The 16757-nt window shown below is 28.3% G+C and overlaps 1 protein-coding gene across 5 annotated transcripts; it reads right to left on the minus strand.

Moving 5' to 3' along the window:
• Nucleotides 1-10634: 10634 nt before the first annotated feature.
• PTB2 (polypyrimidine tract-binding protein 2) lies at nt 10635-16296 on the minus strand. 5 transcript variants are annotated; one of them, XM_028047264.2, is made up of 11 exons: nt 16153-16296; nt 15441-15683; nt 15124-15333; nt 14055-14117; nt 13897-13970; nt 13434-13529; nt 13229-13286; nt 12891-12995; nt 12706-12787; nt 11671-11783; nt 10635-11201 (listed from the first exon to the last, which is right to left on the minus strand). In XM_028047264.2, the coding sequence occupies exons 2-11, from the start codon at nt 15624-15626 to the stop codon at nt 10896-10898; spliced, it is 1293 nt and encodes a 430-aa protein (XP_027903065.1). In that variant the 5' UTR covers nt 15627-15683; nt 16153-16296; the 3' UTR covers nt 10635-10895. The 5 variants fall into 5 exon arrangements, with proteins under 5 accessions (XP_027903065.1, XP_027903068.1, XP_027903067.1 ...); XM_028047267.2 differs by lacking the exon at nt 16153-16296 and adding an exon at nt 14930-14987; XM_028047266.2 differs by lacking the exon at nt 16153-16296 and adding an exon at nt 14930-14990.
• Nucleotides 16297-16757: the final 461 nt, after the last annotated feature.

Raw genomic sequence — 16757 nt, forward strand, 5'->3', positions numbered from 1 at the left:
TCCTTGGTAGGGGTTAGAGGTTCATCACGAGTTAAGTTTAGGGAAAGGGTAGAATGAGAAACTCATGCAAATGCTAAGTTTCTCCTTATGCTAATAGGAAAGTTAACATAAAGATATCAAAGAAGGAGATGGCAAAACCTGTTCAGAAGCAACACCAAGTTTATCATAAGCAGGTGAGGAGATATTCTGCATAACAAGTTTTGCTTCACTTAATAAAAGCCATAAATGATGAAGGTGGACATAAATTTTGGATGGCTATGCTAGAAAGTATTTCTGAGGCAAGTTGATTAATTCATGATGAGACCAACATCAACTACTAGGGATCAAGGGTTGCATATATGCTGAGAAATTTTTTCGAGACAATGATTGTGTGTGTATAGAAAAGTTAAATCCACCATTATTTTTCAATCTTTTCATGTAAAATAATAGATAGATATTAAAGGAATTTGTGTTTCAGTTCGCTATTTCTACTTGTGAATAGGTGATCATGTTTTGTCTTTGAAACCATATCAAAATTAAAAGCTTCGTCTTTGTGATTCAACAATAAACCAAAGTATATTAATTAAATTATCCAAAGTTTTTTACTAATAAAAAAAATACCATGTCAAAGGTGTTTGGTGCACTATACAATTCATGAATCATGAGACATAACCATACCTTTTCTTGAAGCTATAAAAGTTTATAATTGTTAATTAATTTAGTGGTTTAATTTCTTATAGAAAGGTGTAGAATAGTCAAAGATTATCAACAGTATCAGACATCCATAAAAGTTTTAAGCCCAGTCCAATTATGAAAGTCTATAAATTGAGGGTCTAACATAGTTAAAAAAAACACATTTGATATTTATACACTTGATGGCAGGAAGACATTTTGAAAGCTGAAGACATTCAATTTCATCATCAGTCTTGTGTTTAGTTTGTTTAGGAGTAATTAACTCTCTCATTCATCAGTCTTGTGTTCAGTTTGTCTAGGAGTAACTAACTCTCTCATTCAATTTCATCATCAGTCTATTCTTAATTCTCTGTGAATTCTTCATTCAATATAATTCTTTTTCATCATCTCTTATGTTTTATTCGTGTTTTAACTGCATAATCTATCAATTTTGCACATAAGGAGTCCATATTGATATAAAAGATAGTTTGGAAACTCATATTTTGATCTTTAATTGCATGTTCTAGATATGGTGCATATGTGGAAGTACCGACTGATCCGAAAGATAGTTTGGAAAACTTGAATAGGATAAAATAACTACTGATTTCACATGCTAAACATAGATGTGATCATTGGTCATTCTTAAGCACCAGCATATTGGTCATTAATGCAAACGTAATAGTAAAAATTGTTAAACATAGAGTTTTTATTATTGGCTTGTCTATGACCAAATCGAGACATGTTACAAATTATGTGAGTGCGAGAGACGAAAATATGAATATATTGTTTGTTGTTTTTACTTTGAATGAAATCATGAAACCCAATCCCAGTGAAACTTTTATCTTATATTTTTCTCTATCAAGTTATTTATTTCCATTATGCCAATTTTTTTTTTATTCTTTACATTTTAGTTATGAATTTATTTTATATCTAAACCAAAAATGTTTTGTTATTCTTACCTTTTATCAGTAACCAATCAATTAATTTAAGCCACATTAATCTCTTTGGGGCACAATATCTAGACTTGTCCACTATATTACTTGTGCGATTTAGTACACTTGCCAATTTGGTAACACTTACCAACTTCATGGACCACTCTTCATTTATTGCCATTGATAATGATACATGTTTTCTTTTATATGTACAATTAATGCAATTTAACTTGTATTGAGAATATGTACAAGAATATCATTTAAAATGTGTCACCATTTACTTATAAATATGCATTCCGAAATCATGTTTTTCAACGAGATGGAGACCACAGAGAGGTGTAGTGTGGCACTACTTGTATTCTCATTGGCTTTCTTCATCATTGCATCAAGTTAGGAATCATCTTTTAACACGAACACGTTATTTTCAAAAACTTCTTTTATGTATGCCATTAATGTATTATTAAATCTTAATAATGTGTACACGGATATGAGTATGATATCTGAAGCAAGGGGACCCATTGTGCACACTTCTTGTGTTAGCGATCCAGATTGTTCACATCATCCTTGTGCATCATGTGGTTGCAAATGTATCAACCGTTGTTGTGCATGTCACTCAAACCCTTATTTTTCTGAAAATTTTTGTTGAGTAATAAGGTTTTCTCATGCAATCCCAAGAGATAATCACAACAATAAAGGATTGTAATTTCTTCTTAATTGTGTTTACAAATAAAGGTCCAGATTTTGACTTTATGTTTTGTAAAATTTATGCTTTATGTCCTTTTCTTAATTTTTATTATTACTCAACAAAATTATGGTAAAAGAAGCATAACTATTGTAAGGCAAGGAAAAGGAAACTTATCAAAATATTTGTACTGAGATATAAAATAATAATTTTTTAATAATTTATACGTGATATATATATAAGAATTCAAATGCAAATCGAAGGTGGGTTTAAAATTATGAATTCGATTATGACATGAATAAGAAAATATAATTGAAGTGCATTCATTTTAGCTATTCAAAAAGTGATGAAAGTGAAGCTTAAAATGAGAAAAAGATTATCAAAAGTGGTGAAAGGTGACATTGAAAAAAAAAAGAGCAAGTATTTGATATGCACATGTGATTAGTTACTATAGTGACCAATTTGAATACTAATTTATAAAGTAAAAAAATTATTGGTTACTAAAATAGTTACTATTATGAATAAGAAATTATAATTGGTCGCTAAATTGGCCACTAATTAATTAGAGATTAATTTAAAAATCAACTCCTTTGGTAGAAAAACCTTGATAGCTAATGTTTAATGATCAATTTCCTTTGGTAGTTAAAACCTTGGTAGCTAAATTTTAGAAATCAATTTAGAGTTCAATATAATTTTTTATTCATAATAGTAACTATTTTAGTAACTAATAAGTTTTTTATTTTGCAAATTGATATCTAAATTGAAAATTATAGTGACTAACAACTTTTGATTACTAAAATTAGTTGTTAATAAGACATTTTCTTGTAGTGAAAAGAAATGATTTGTTTTTAATATTTTTTTTAAGACTTTGATAAGAGAATAATACTTTATCACAATACTAAATACTCTGATCACTATAAAAAAAGTGTATGTGAGAAGATGTACATGTTTATATAAATGATAAACTAGAGAGATAATAAGTTATTGATGTATTGTGCGAGTATTAAGTTACACACTTGATAGGTATTTTACATGATAATTATGAGTAATAGAACATTTAATATACAACAAATCAAAATAAAAGTTTTCACTTGATGCTTAAACGACTAGTCCAGCACTCAAATATAAATTTAACATACATTTAAAATCAATTAAAGCATTTAACAAAAAAATACATAATATTAAAGTATTACAATATTAATTTCAAACAATTAGCATAAGTCAACGCATTCAAATTTAATGACACACACAAAATAAATTCTATAACATAGTCGACACTTTATATGTCCTTATTTCTTTGGCATCTAACTTAGGATTACAACATGCAAATACATAAAAAAACAAAGTTACAATAATAAAAAATGTATATTTTTTTGGTGTGGTACAATACTTAATAACATAAAAAATATAGTCTTTATAGGTTTTAAATTCTCATATCTTATATTTTTATTGATATTGTACATGGGTTGGGTTGAGGTATCCTAAATGTCTAATTTAATCTAATAAACTCTAACAATACACATGTGGAGACAAGTCCCACATTGATAAGAGATAAAACTAATTGACAAATGTAAGTCACACTTTACAATTCAGTGTTGTAAGGTTAAGTTTAAAATTCACTTCTTAACATGATATCAGAGTTATGGATTATAGCCTATTGTAGCGAATTCTAATAAGATTTGTTATTTATTAGGTTTATTGTTCCACTCGCTATCGGGTCGTTACCAATCCCACACAATATATATATATATATATATATATATATATATATATATATAAACCTCACCTTACAAACTGATGTAGTAAGTTTTAGTTAAACTTAAATTCACACTTCGTAACAATAAGGATATGCATAATCCCAATAAAATCCTTAATCAAATATTCTTATAAAATTTAATATCATCATAAAATACTTCTCAAAGATTTATATATACCTTATGCATATTTCTAAATTTTCTTCCACTTATACTATTTTTGTTTCATTTATCGCAACATCTATGCTCATAGTATTTCTCTCAACCTTTTCTTCAATTAAATCGATCAACTATAGAATAGATAATTAATCAATATCTAACACTAAAAAAAATGATTTTTCCCATAGACAAAATTTGTATGTAATGCACAAATAGAGATGGCAAATAAACCCGTCCCCGTGGGTATTGCCCGAACCCGTCCCCGTTTTGACGGGGAATCCCCGCATTGACTGGGTATGGGTATGGGTATGGGGAATCCCCGACTTTTTCAGTTGGGTATGGGGATGGGTATGTGGATGTACATATACCCACCATAATACCCGTCCCCGCCATATCTCCATTCTCGTTTAAATTATTAAAATATTCACAATTAATCAAGTAACCCCTATATATATATATTTTTTTTTCTATTTTTTATTTCTTTTAATTATTTCATTTGTCATGAAACTCATTCTCATCTCCAATATATTTTTTATCTTATCATAACCTTTATGTAATTATGTTAAAATGATGTATGTTAATTAAAAAAAAAAATTATGCCTCACATTTGAATATTTATATTATTTTTTAATATTTTTATTTATTATAAATTTTTCTTTCACATGAGAATGTTTATACTCTCAATTTAAGATAATATAAAAAAAATTCTTTACTTATTATTATTATTAATTTTTGTTTAATTTGAAGAACTCTTTTGTTTCATTAAAATAATTTTCGTTATTTTTCAACCATTAATTATATGTTAATATTTGAAAAGTTTTCTTAATTCTCTAAGATATTTTTCGTCTTATCATACCTTAGTTATACATTTGATTTCCTTTGTGTGATTTTTTTCGATAGTCTCTCAAATTATTTCTAAAACACACATTTGTTAGTTTTTTAATATTTTTATTTATTTTTTTTATTTTCATCATGTAGAATAATATTTCGATATATTCTATCTAATTATTTTTTATTTTATAACTCATTATTAATCATAATGTAATTTTTTCACTTTAAATTCTGTTTGAAGTGGTTAAAATTTTATATATATATATATATATATATATATATATATATAATGATATTTAGGAATAGTATATGATAATTCACTACAAGAAAAACATGAAATGGTGACTGATTTAGTCAGTAACCCATATCAGTCACTATTTTTCGTCATTGGTGGTAGTAGTTGATTTATTGTCTGAATCAATGACTAAATTAGTGACCGATTCAATGATCGAATCTGTACTTGATTTAGTGACCAATTTAATTACTAATTTATATGTAATTTAATGACAAATTTTTTGGTCACTAATGATATTTCTATTTAATTTTAACCACTTCAAACATAATTTAATAATTAGTTCTGTAAGGTATTTTTCATTTTATCATACCTTAATTATACATTTGATTTCCTTTGTGCGATTTCTTTCGATAGTCTCTCAAATTATTTCTAAAACACACATTTGTTAGTCTTTTAATATTTTTATTTATTGTTTATTTTCATCATGTAGAATAATATTTCGATATATTCTATCTAATTATTTGTTATTTTATAACTCACTATTAATCATACTGTAATTTTTTCCACTTTAATTGTATAAATAACTTTTATTTACTATAATATAAAAATTTAATGTAATTGCTATGAATATTTTTTTGTCACTATCCAACATATATTGAAGTTCAAAAGATACAAAATCTATGTCAAAATTTTATTATTATGTTTATTATTTGTTCTTTGTGTCATTTTGATCAAGTGATGTATTATAACTTTTATTAGTGTATAAAAAAGAGATTCATTATAATTTAAAAAATTGAAGTAAACAAACATTTAAAATATATTTTAATTTGAATATTTGTTTTCCTTTTATTATTATGTTTATTATTTATTCTTTGTGTCATTTTGATCAAGTGATATATTATAACTTTTATTAGTGTATAAAAAAGATATTCATTAGAATTTAAAAAATTGAAGTAAACAAACATTTAAAATATATTTTAATTTAAATATTTGTTTTCCTTTTATATTTTTTTGAAATATTTTTTAATTTTATCAACTAAGTTCATCAATGTTGTAGTTTGCAAATTTAACAAATGTTTTGGTTCACATGAAATTTTATTTGGTATTCTAATATAAAATGTAAACAATTATAATTTATTTTAAGGTATTTGGCATCGAAGAAAATCCTCCTAATATTGAATATTTCATAATATTATGTTCTCTTTACCGTAATTTTTTTTCTTTTATAAAAATTAATATTGAAGTAGTTAGAACACGGGTACGGGTATGGGTACGAGATTATACCCGTTACCCGGTGGGGATGGGGATGGAAAAAAAGTTTGATACCCGTTGGGTTTGGGTATGGGGATGGGGATGAATTTTTTATGCGGGATGGGTATGGGATAGCAAAATCCGTCCCCGCCCCGCCCCGTTGCCATCCCTATGCACAAAGTCCATTAGTAATTGAACATTATCCACGAATTACATACAAATTTATATATAAAAAAAATTGTTAATAACGTTATATACATAAATATTCGTAAATAATGGAATTCATATAAAATTACATATATATTCCATAGATAAACAGATAAATTAGATACAAAATAATTAATAATTCATATATATATATATATATATATATATATATATATATATATATATATATATATATATATATATATAAGTTACATATGGAATAATATGTAGGTTAGATGAATACATAATATACAAATTACATATAGAATAATTTGTAGATAATGTTGGATGAATTATTTCATATTTAAATTTGTGTGATATGTATCCTTCAAAATTAAAAAGTCTATTTTGTTTTTTTTTTCAAACTTTTTATATTTGCTATTAATTGCAAAGAAATTTAAATTAAACGAAATAAAATTTTACTAACACATCATTGACACTAAAATTGGATACCAACATTCTAGTTAATCCAAATTCAAGTTAGAAGCAGCATAAAATCCAAATTAAAAGTAACAACATCTAATCTAGAAAAAAAAGAAAAAACATGATAATCCAAATTGAAGCTCTAAAATAATATAGGTCAAAATATAGTGTAAAAGTGCTAACAAAATCTAGAAGTATAAAATTTTAAATGTCTAATGTTTAGAATGGTTATGTCCATATTGGTGTTGGTCTTGATATTTTGTTGTTGGTTATTTTATTGTGGTTACTCTTATTCTTATTGAAGTTGACATGTTATAAACGTTTGGTTAACATTCTTCTATGTAAAGACAATTGCAAAAGCAATTTCAAAAAAAAATGTTAGAGCTTTAAATATATATATATATATATATATATATATATATATATATTCAAGACAAATCGTGATTACTTAATGTTAAAATCTATAAATTATAAAATATATACTTAATTTGAACGCTCTTCTTGACTCTGCAAAAGCAAATCCAATTCCAACCATTAAAATTCACATTCAACAAAATCTGGACCTTTATTTTTTAAAACTTTCCCGTTCCAACACGTCAAACTTACTTACGATTTATTTTTATAAAAATAATGATATTTTGACTATTAAATTTTAATAATTTTTTTTTATAATATGAAGTGGTATTTTCTAAGTAATTTTGAAATATTAAGAATGAGAAAATAAAAAAATAAAAAATTACTTAAAAAATATACCTAAAGTTGTAAGAGAAAATTATCAAAATTTAATAGTAAAAAAATCATTTTTCCTTTTACATATAGGTTTCTTCAAATCAGTTCAATATTACAAACAATACATGTTATTAAGAAAATGTAAATATATCTATTTATCCAATAAGTATGTATCCAAATGAAGAAAATCTAAAGATTTGTGGAACAAAAGAAATACAAAAATAATTTCTTTATAAAAAATGTGATTTGATCTTGAAAATGATGGAACAATTTTAGAAGAAAAAAATTAGAGAGGAGTAAAGAGAAAAGGAGAACTGTATAGAAAGGGGTAACAAGGTTCTTACTTCGATCATTTCACTATTTTTAATAAAACAAAAATAACATACACATGCATTATGCAACATTCTCAACAATGTAGAGTTTTTAAAAACTTATCAAGAAATAACAGCAGAAATCTACTGCACCGGATTTAAGTGTTAAAGAAAATAAACTTTAAAAAGAAAAGTAAGAAAATGAAATCATATTCGATATGGCAAAAATATAAAAAATTAAAATCACATGAAGTTATTTTTAGTAAACGTATGCACAATCTTCCGTCATATTCTAATAGAGGCTAATTTTGGAGCTACAAAACAACTTATTTGACCATTGAACTATTAATATGAGTTTATTTCAATTACATATTTTTAAATATTTTTTAAAATATATTAATAATTATTTATTGAAGTTTTATTTGTTTTTTATGGTTATTTATTTTAAAATACTGTGCATATTTTCTTTGCAAATGACCGGTAAGTTACGTATTAAAAGAATTTACGTATTAAAAGAATTAGTATTTGAAATTAAGAGAAAGTAAAAAAAATTAGTTAATATTATATTATAAATTATAATAACAAAACAGAGAGGTGTTTACAAATATTTAATATAATATATTTAATAGATAATAAACAACGCCTATTTAAACATCAAAGACATACTACTATCACTGCCATTTTGTAATTAATAGTTAAATTTTATTTAACACTTTCTCTATATCTTTTTAAATGTTGGATTTCTGTAAAAAAAAAAAAAATTGCTTCCATTTAACGTTTTTTTATTTAAATAAAGTCATTATAGACATCAATGTAAATTTTGACATCTTAGTTGACACTCTAAAATTCATCAATAATCATTTGTCATCACATACTAAAGTTATAATAAAAAGTATGTTTCACGAAACAGAAACAAACTAGAACTATTATGAAAAAAATCCAAATAAATATACATAAATCAAACATTAAAGCACTTATGTTATTTTGTATGAATGAAAACTAAATTAGTTAATTTATCTGCATAATGATTTTCTGAAGAAATAAAAAACTTTGGCTTGCATATGTATACAAAAATGTAATCATTAACGCTATTTTTCTCTAAGATTCCAAAGAAGTGTTTGTTAATAAAAATAAATCATAATAGACTAAAGAAAAATCACTTTCTAACCAAAGCGTGTGAATATTCTATTTTCAAGCATGCTCAAAAACATAAATGCTTTTCATAAGCTCAACATAAATAAAAGTATGTACTCCTATAAAAACTGAAAAACTATCTACATAATCATCCTGATTTTCTCTAAAAATACTAGTACATGAAGATAAATCCGAAAACTTCTACTTACACCGTCAACTATTCACCTTAAGTCAATAAATATATTATGAAACATATTATATTGTTCGTAGATGAAACCATCTATCCTCTCTATTTTGAATGTCGAAAAATTTAACACAAAAACATCAGAATCATCTTTCATAATTCAAAATATCAGTCAATAATTGCTTTTAAACTATTTTTTTCACTGATCTTTACTTTCTATACCTAAATAACAGTCGTTTCAAAGTTCTTTTTTTCTAAATAAAGAAAAATATTTAATTCTTTTGTTTTCAATACAACTGGTCTATGTTCCGTGCGCACATACACAGCCTTTTTTTTTACTTTTAAAAAAAAATATATATATTTATATATATATATATATATATATATATAATTATTATTGTATTTTCTAAATAAAATTAAGAAATATATCTTTAACTATTATAATTATTCATATGGGTATTTTATAGAAATAAAAAGATAGCTCATGTAAAAGAAATAATTAATTATATTGTTATATATTAAAATATTTAGAGAAATCATCTAAAAGGGATAATTAATTATATTAGTATATAATAATATATATTAAAATATTTTGTATGTAAATATTTTGTATATTAGTGCATGATTAGGAATTTAAAAATTGTTTTATATAATATTTAAATAAATAAGACTTAATTATATGTTTGGTCTTTAACTTGGTTAAGAAGTATACTAACCATACAAATATTAGTTATAGACAAAAACATATAAAAAGTTCTCATTAAAGTAAAATTCTAAACATATTGTGAAATGTAAAATCAATGTTAAAATTTATAATAATAAAAACCCAAAATAATAATAATAATTATTATAGTTGATAATAAAAATGACATAAGTAATCATAATACAAATATGACTGATAACACTAATTCTATTCAAAATTTAATTATATCTAAATATTTTTTAATATAACATATACTTCCTAACATAAAAAATATACTCAAAAAATCAACCCAATCCAATCCAAATGCGCTTTTAAAACTAGTTATCATTCCTATACTGTAAATAGTTTTAGTTCAGATACAACCGAAAGCTTAAGATACTTGTAAAACATTATACAAAACCGATTATGCTGGATTGCTTTTCTAATATCACTTTCAAACACAGATCAATTAAAACAGAACATTGTTTCAAACTAAGACATTCAAAAGTTGTTGACCAATTGCTTACAGACTTTCCATATTCAATATTCAACATCTGGAAAACAATAAAAGGGAAAGATGGGGAAGTGACCCATTTGAGGTTCAGAATAACTTGGTCAACAAATGGAGACCAATGTCACCAGATGGAACCCTAATTTAAATGACAGTCCTCGTACTCTTGCATAAGCCAGCTGAGTTTGTTAACGAATGTAGATCTATTTTAGATGCATGCTATTGAGCACGATCAGATCCATATGCGGGCAATGTTGTTGTAGGTTGTGATGAGTTGTGACTTGGAAATTGCATTCCTGGGGCCATTTGTTGTGGCATGCTTCCAGGTGGCATATAAACATTATTGTGCATCTGCATTGGCATAGATTGAACCACTGCTGCTGGACCTGTCCCCCATCCACTCTGAGACCCATTGTACGGTTGGCCAGGCGGGCCCACAATAGGAACAGATTGTTGCCCTAAAATTGAGGGTTGGGCGTTGGGCGTATTAGGAATAGTATAGTCTCTGCTCCTATCATTATTCACCTGTTAACACAAATAATATATGGAGTTAAAATTAAAAAATAGACATGTAATATAGGTATTCAGTACCACCCATCAAAATAACCAAAAGAAAAAATCAACGCTGCACAGCAAATATAAAATTTCGATAAAGGATCCTTGTATAACATTTTTATAATTAGGGCTTCAAAGGTTCAAAAAGAAAGGGGTGATAGAAGAAAACTATATCCAAGTAAAATTTGACAAGGTTCAATAGAAGGATTTTCAGTGGATGGATGGTAAAAAAACTAACATCATCCATTCTCAGAAAAGTAAAAACTAAAGATCAATATAAGATTATCAAGTTTAGTAGATTCAACCATCTATATCCATGAATAAGAATGAACTTAGCTAGCTTGTATAACAACTGAACACTTGTATTTATACGATGCATCTTCAACTCAGTTTTCAATCAATTTCAATGTTCAATCTAGAGATAGTGTTGGCTGTTTACCTTTATACTAAGATCAGTATGTCGTGAATATGATATGTGAAGCTTGCAAAACCCTCCATCATATATGCAATGGCCTTCCAAGGCTTCCTTGGCAACAACGGCTGTCTGAGTATCTGTAAATCATAACAGGTCACTCCCAAGCTTATATTGTCAGTATAAAACAAAACAAGGTAAACTATCAGTAAAAATCGAAGTTTTCCACAATGACACTAATTGCATCTATAGCACATTCCAATTATCAATATTACACTATCAAGGATAAGTAAGTCTGTGCCATCTGAGAAAATCTCCAGCAGCAACCAAGAACAGAAATATTGGGAGAACGAGAAAAGTGCAGCTAGAAGTATTAATTATATCTATCCAAAATGAATCAATGTCAACAATGGGCCACGTATATTTTTAGGACTGTTAGACCATGAGGGGCATGACCTCCAAGATAATGCAAACAATGGGATTAATCTGAGATAGCAACTGGCCTAAGTGTTGGGGGACTTTACCTCTTCTTTAAAGCAAAAGTTCGCTCAAACACAATTTCAAAGATCTAGACAGCACTCTTTTTAAAGAAAACACCAAAAATAAAAGGAGCCTCAACACGGACTAATTGGAGGAAATTCTATTTCCAGAGAATAAAATATCCTGCCTAGGTGCATAGACGAGGACAGAAGTTAACACTTGCCCCTTCCCTCACCAAATTTCAGACCATAAGTACTTGTTTTTCGCAGAAGCAGGCAACAACTTGCAGAAATACACTTGACATAGATAGGAAAAAAATGAGTCCGACATGAGAACTAAGAACAACTGAGAGAGCCGAATTTGAACAAGGTTGCAAAGTTTGAATAAATGATTTTGAATGGTAATCAGGTGTTCTGGTCACACAACTCAACATGTAACCCAATCACATATTCCTAGATCCTGAGTATGATTGGTGATTCCACTCTGATCCCACTCATCAATGCACAAGAACATGTGATTCTAAAATCTTTAACCACATTTCTTTACAGGATTTAAAAAGGTAAAATTTATCAAATAATTAACCTGGATATTGAATGAGAGCCTGCAAACCACCATTCTTATCAAACATTGCAATTTTTTGAACAGGCCCAAAAGCAGAGAAAACCTGTAACAAAAGTTAAAAAATAAATAAATGGTATGATGTTATCAAGTAAACTATATTGTCTATTAATAATTAAAAAAGGATGGCTGGTCATGATTTGAAGTACCATGTGTAAGACATCCAATGTCACAGCATATTGCATGTTCTCAATAGATGCAAGAAGAACATTGCTCTCAGTCTCTAGTCTTTTCCCATCCAAACCAACCATAGCCTGCAAAAAATATCTGACTATTTAGAATAGAGAAAAAAATCCTTAAGCAAATCAGCATGCATGCCATCCCCTCAGCAGAAGGTGCAGATACCTAACTAATGCACAAAACATAAACATTCAATTTAAAACAAGCAACGTGCAAATCTTTCATTGAAAATAAAAACTGGTCGCATGATAAGAGACACATTATTACTCTAGTAAAACAAGCAAATGTTGACTGACAAAAACAATACCTGTCCACTTCCCTCCACAGCTGATGGAGCAACAGGAAGGTAAGGATTAGTATAGTCCCTGGATAAAGAAAAATAATCAATTATAAATTGAAAAACTATTATCACAAAGAAAAAAGGGAACTAAGCGAAAAACCAACAGGAAAAAATATTGATAAATAAAAGAAAAAGGTGCTGCAAAACTTGGGATCCTGTAATTCAGCAATACCTGCTCCTGTGACTTTGAAACTTCACACTTAAATCTGAATGTCCAGAATACGTGATCCTAAGGGTACATGGTCCCATATGCTCAGGAAGAAGATACCTGATACCAAGCCAAGGCTAAAGATCAATAAACACAAACAACACAAGTTGGGAAATGCTAAAAATTACCTACTGTTATAATACCTATTAATTTGCAGTTTAAGCATTTTTTTTTTTGAAGATCAGTTCAGTTGGAACAGTGGTTTGTGTAGACACGTAATGAACCATAAAATTACAAACAAGTGGAAAAACAGAGTCTATAAACTCCAAAACGAGTTAAATACAAAAAGAATTGCCAAAGTGTAAATATATAACATAGTCCAACAGTTGATTGCAGAAAAATCTGAGATAACAAATGCACGATCTAGTGCCACATGATCCACAACAGTTAAACTAAATTGCTACTCAAACAAATAATACAGTTTTACCTAGGTATGCTTCTTCCATCCAAAGCATCTTTCGCAGAAGTGGCAGTCTCTGCATCTGAGAATTGAACCAGTGCCTGCAAAGTGACGGATTTACAGATGAGTTATCTCATGTTAATAGGATATTAAAAATGTGACAACATATGCTGGCCTATCATTACCTGAAATCCTGCCGTCTTCTCAAAGGTAGTAATCTTATGCACAAATCCAAAGGCTGAAAAAACCTGCACAGATGAATAATAAACTTTTAGGATGATATTGCTAAAGTAAATTCTAATAATAGAACACAAACTAGAAGTTCAGCATCTTAGTGGGTAAATGTGTCACCCAACAAAAAAACTTGCAAGATTAACAAACAATACCATTACAAATCTTAAATAACAATAAGCAAGTTTAAAGCTCTAAGCAAATAAATATATGTCTTGTGAAGCTACAAGAACAATGCTTTTGTTGCCTATGCCGGTGCCAAAAGAGCTAAAACATTGTAAGTGAAAAGCAACACAAATGAAACATTAAGAAACTATCAAAATAATTGCCAGACATTTCTCATTAAGATCTGGTATAACTGTAAAAAATGAGGGAAATAGATCAGGTCACAGTTGTCTTATATGAATCATCACCTAGAATATATATAACTACAATAAACTTAGAAGAACTTGATGTTCATGGTATCATTCACTTTGATACTAGAATAATTGACTCAAAATAAAGGATTCGAGAAGTAACTTGCCTCCTCAACTATAATTATGTGAAAACTCAGCATTCAGTTGCCAAGTTCAGAAGGAAAATTTTGGTGTACTTTCAGATATGACTTCAAAAGCACAACCAAATAATAGTTGGAACACAGAAAATAACTGAACAGCACAGAATCCGGTGGCTAAATCTAAATGGCTATGCAGATGACGAGTCAATAAAGCACAGATGCACAGTAGAAAAAAAAAATGGAAATGCCCTAAACTACAAGAATGGCAGGAGTTGAGGGGGAAAAAGGAAGAGAGAGGTAGTGTTAAGGAAAGGAGAAAGGAGACAAACACACAAGCGCTATTTCTCCCAAAGCACTAAGCTGCCATTGAAGATATTGCCTTGTCATGGGCCTGCTGATTCATTCACATACATGTCAACAATTTTTCCATAGCCTGACAAAGAAAAACCTAATCATAAAACTAAATGACCAGCATCCTCTTGATTACAGTGTTAGCATATAACTAATACACACAAGCAATCGCTTACCAAATGCAAGACATCAATGCTGACAAGACGTGCATCTGCACCCTCAATCGTTACCAACAATACATTCCCAGGAACATCTGCTGCAGTTTTGTTATTCACTATTTCTTGCCTGTTTGAATACTGTAGGTATACAGTTTTTCCTCGTACTTGAGCAGGCTCTGATGATGAGGCATAGTATGATATCATTGCAATGGCCTGATTTAAATCCGCCTGCAGGTTGCGGTTGCAACATATAATATTTAACCAACAATCAGTAACTTTATGTGAAAATAAAAGCAAGATAGAGAGGTAGAAAATGGACAGCAAAGTACACTCACAAATTCAATAAAAGCTTGATTTCTATTTGCCCCAACATTGCATTTTGTGTTCACAACTTTTCCAAACGGCTTCCCAAGTTCAATCAGTTCCTCCTCGGTGCACTCCCAGGGCAAGTTTCTCAAATGAAGCACCTTTGACGGTGGCTGAGTGTAACGGAACTGTGGCTGACTAGATACCGATGCCATTTCAGACAGTAACCCTAAATCTGTCGAAAAGAACCAGAAAATCCGCAGCCCCTTGGACTACAACACACATTTTACAATTAGGTATACCATTATAAATCCACAAGCACACTACATAACTACTTGTCTCAAAATAACTTCCAACAGAGGACATCCATTGACTGATACTTTAGCCATGCTACCTAAAGATCCAACAACCATGGCCGTAAAATTGGCACAATGCAACTCAACTTAATAAATTTCTAGATACCATTATGCAATTAAAATATGGTGGGTCGGAAATCAATAATATATAACGAAGTTTTGGGGGTAACAGCAAAGTGCAGATGAAATTGCAATTCAAGACATTCAGATTTCACAAATTGACAAATCCCAATTGAAAGAAAACGACAGTCAAAGGATTTAATCTGTTACGCCCAATTTTGGTGCTAGCTATTATACGGAAACAGGGTGGTGTTGGTTATCGGGATCCACAGCGATAAAGCGGAAGAAGGCATAGAAAAAGAGTACATCAAAGCAAAGCAATTACCTGAGAGAATTGAGAGAAGGAGAAGAGCTCTGGTTTGTACGAGTTGAAGGGATTAGGGTTCTCAAACTAAGGGTAAAGGTGAAGAAGGAATTTCTCCGTTATCAACTATTGATTCTGGCACCGCGGGCAAAAACAAGACCTTTAACGCTGAACCGTAACCATATATTTATATTTATATCTATATAAATGAGATAAGATTTTTATTTAAAAATTCTTAAGTGTTTGTAATTTATTTTTATAAAAATAAATAAAGATTAAATATGCATATAAAGTTGATGTAAAATTATAATTTCTTCACTTTTCAAACATTGATATACTTTAACCTCACATTAAGATATAATTATCTTAATTCATTGATATCAATATTATAACAATTTAAATATATTTATCAAGTGAAAGAAATTAATATTATAACAATTTAAATATATTTACTAAGTAAAACTAAATAATATAATTCGATAGAGTTGAATTCAAGTTTTGTGATAAAAACATACTTAATCTAAACAATTAAATGTTTAAACCTTTTAGTTTTTAATATTATTACTGAGAAATACGTGAATATATTTTATATTTTATTGTATACCTTGAAAATACATGAATTATGT

Source organism: Vigna unguiculata, chromosome 9, assembly GCF_037176805.1.
Source record: "Vigna unguiculata cultivar grain cowpea cultivar isolate G323 ecotype 2 chromosome 9, ASM3717680v1, whole genome shotgun sequence".
NCBI classification, from domain to species: domain Eukaryota; kingdom Viridiplantae; phylum Streptophyta; class Magnoliopsida; order Fabales; family Fabaceae; genus Vigna; species Vigna unguiculata.

Excerpts from the sequence above, each read along its gene's own strand:
- PTB2 (XM_028047264.2), bottom strand. The coding sequence starts at position 15,626 with ATGGCATCGGTATCTAGTCAGCCACAGTTCCGTTACACTCAGCCACCG. Across the intron at positions 13,971-14,054 it reads AGAAGACGGCAGGATTTCAG|GCACTGGTTCAATTCTCAGA; the intron begins GTAATGATAGGC and ends GTCACTTTGCAG. Across the intron at positions 11,202-11,670 it reads ATACTGATCTTAGTATAAAG|GTGAATAATGATAGGAGCAG; the intron begins GTAAACAGCCAA and ends TTGTGTTAACAG.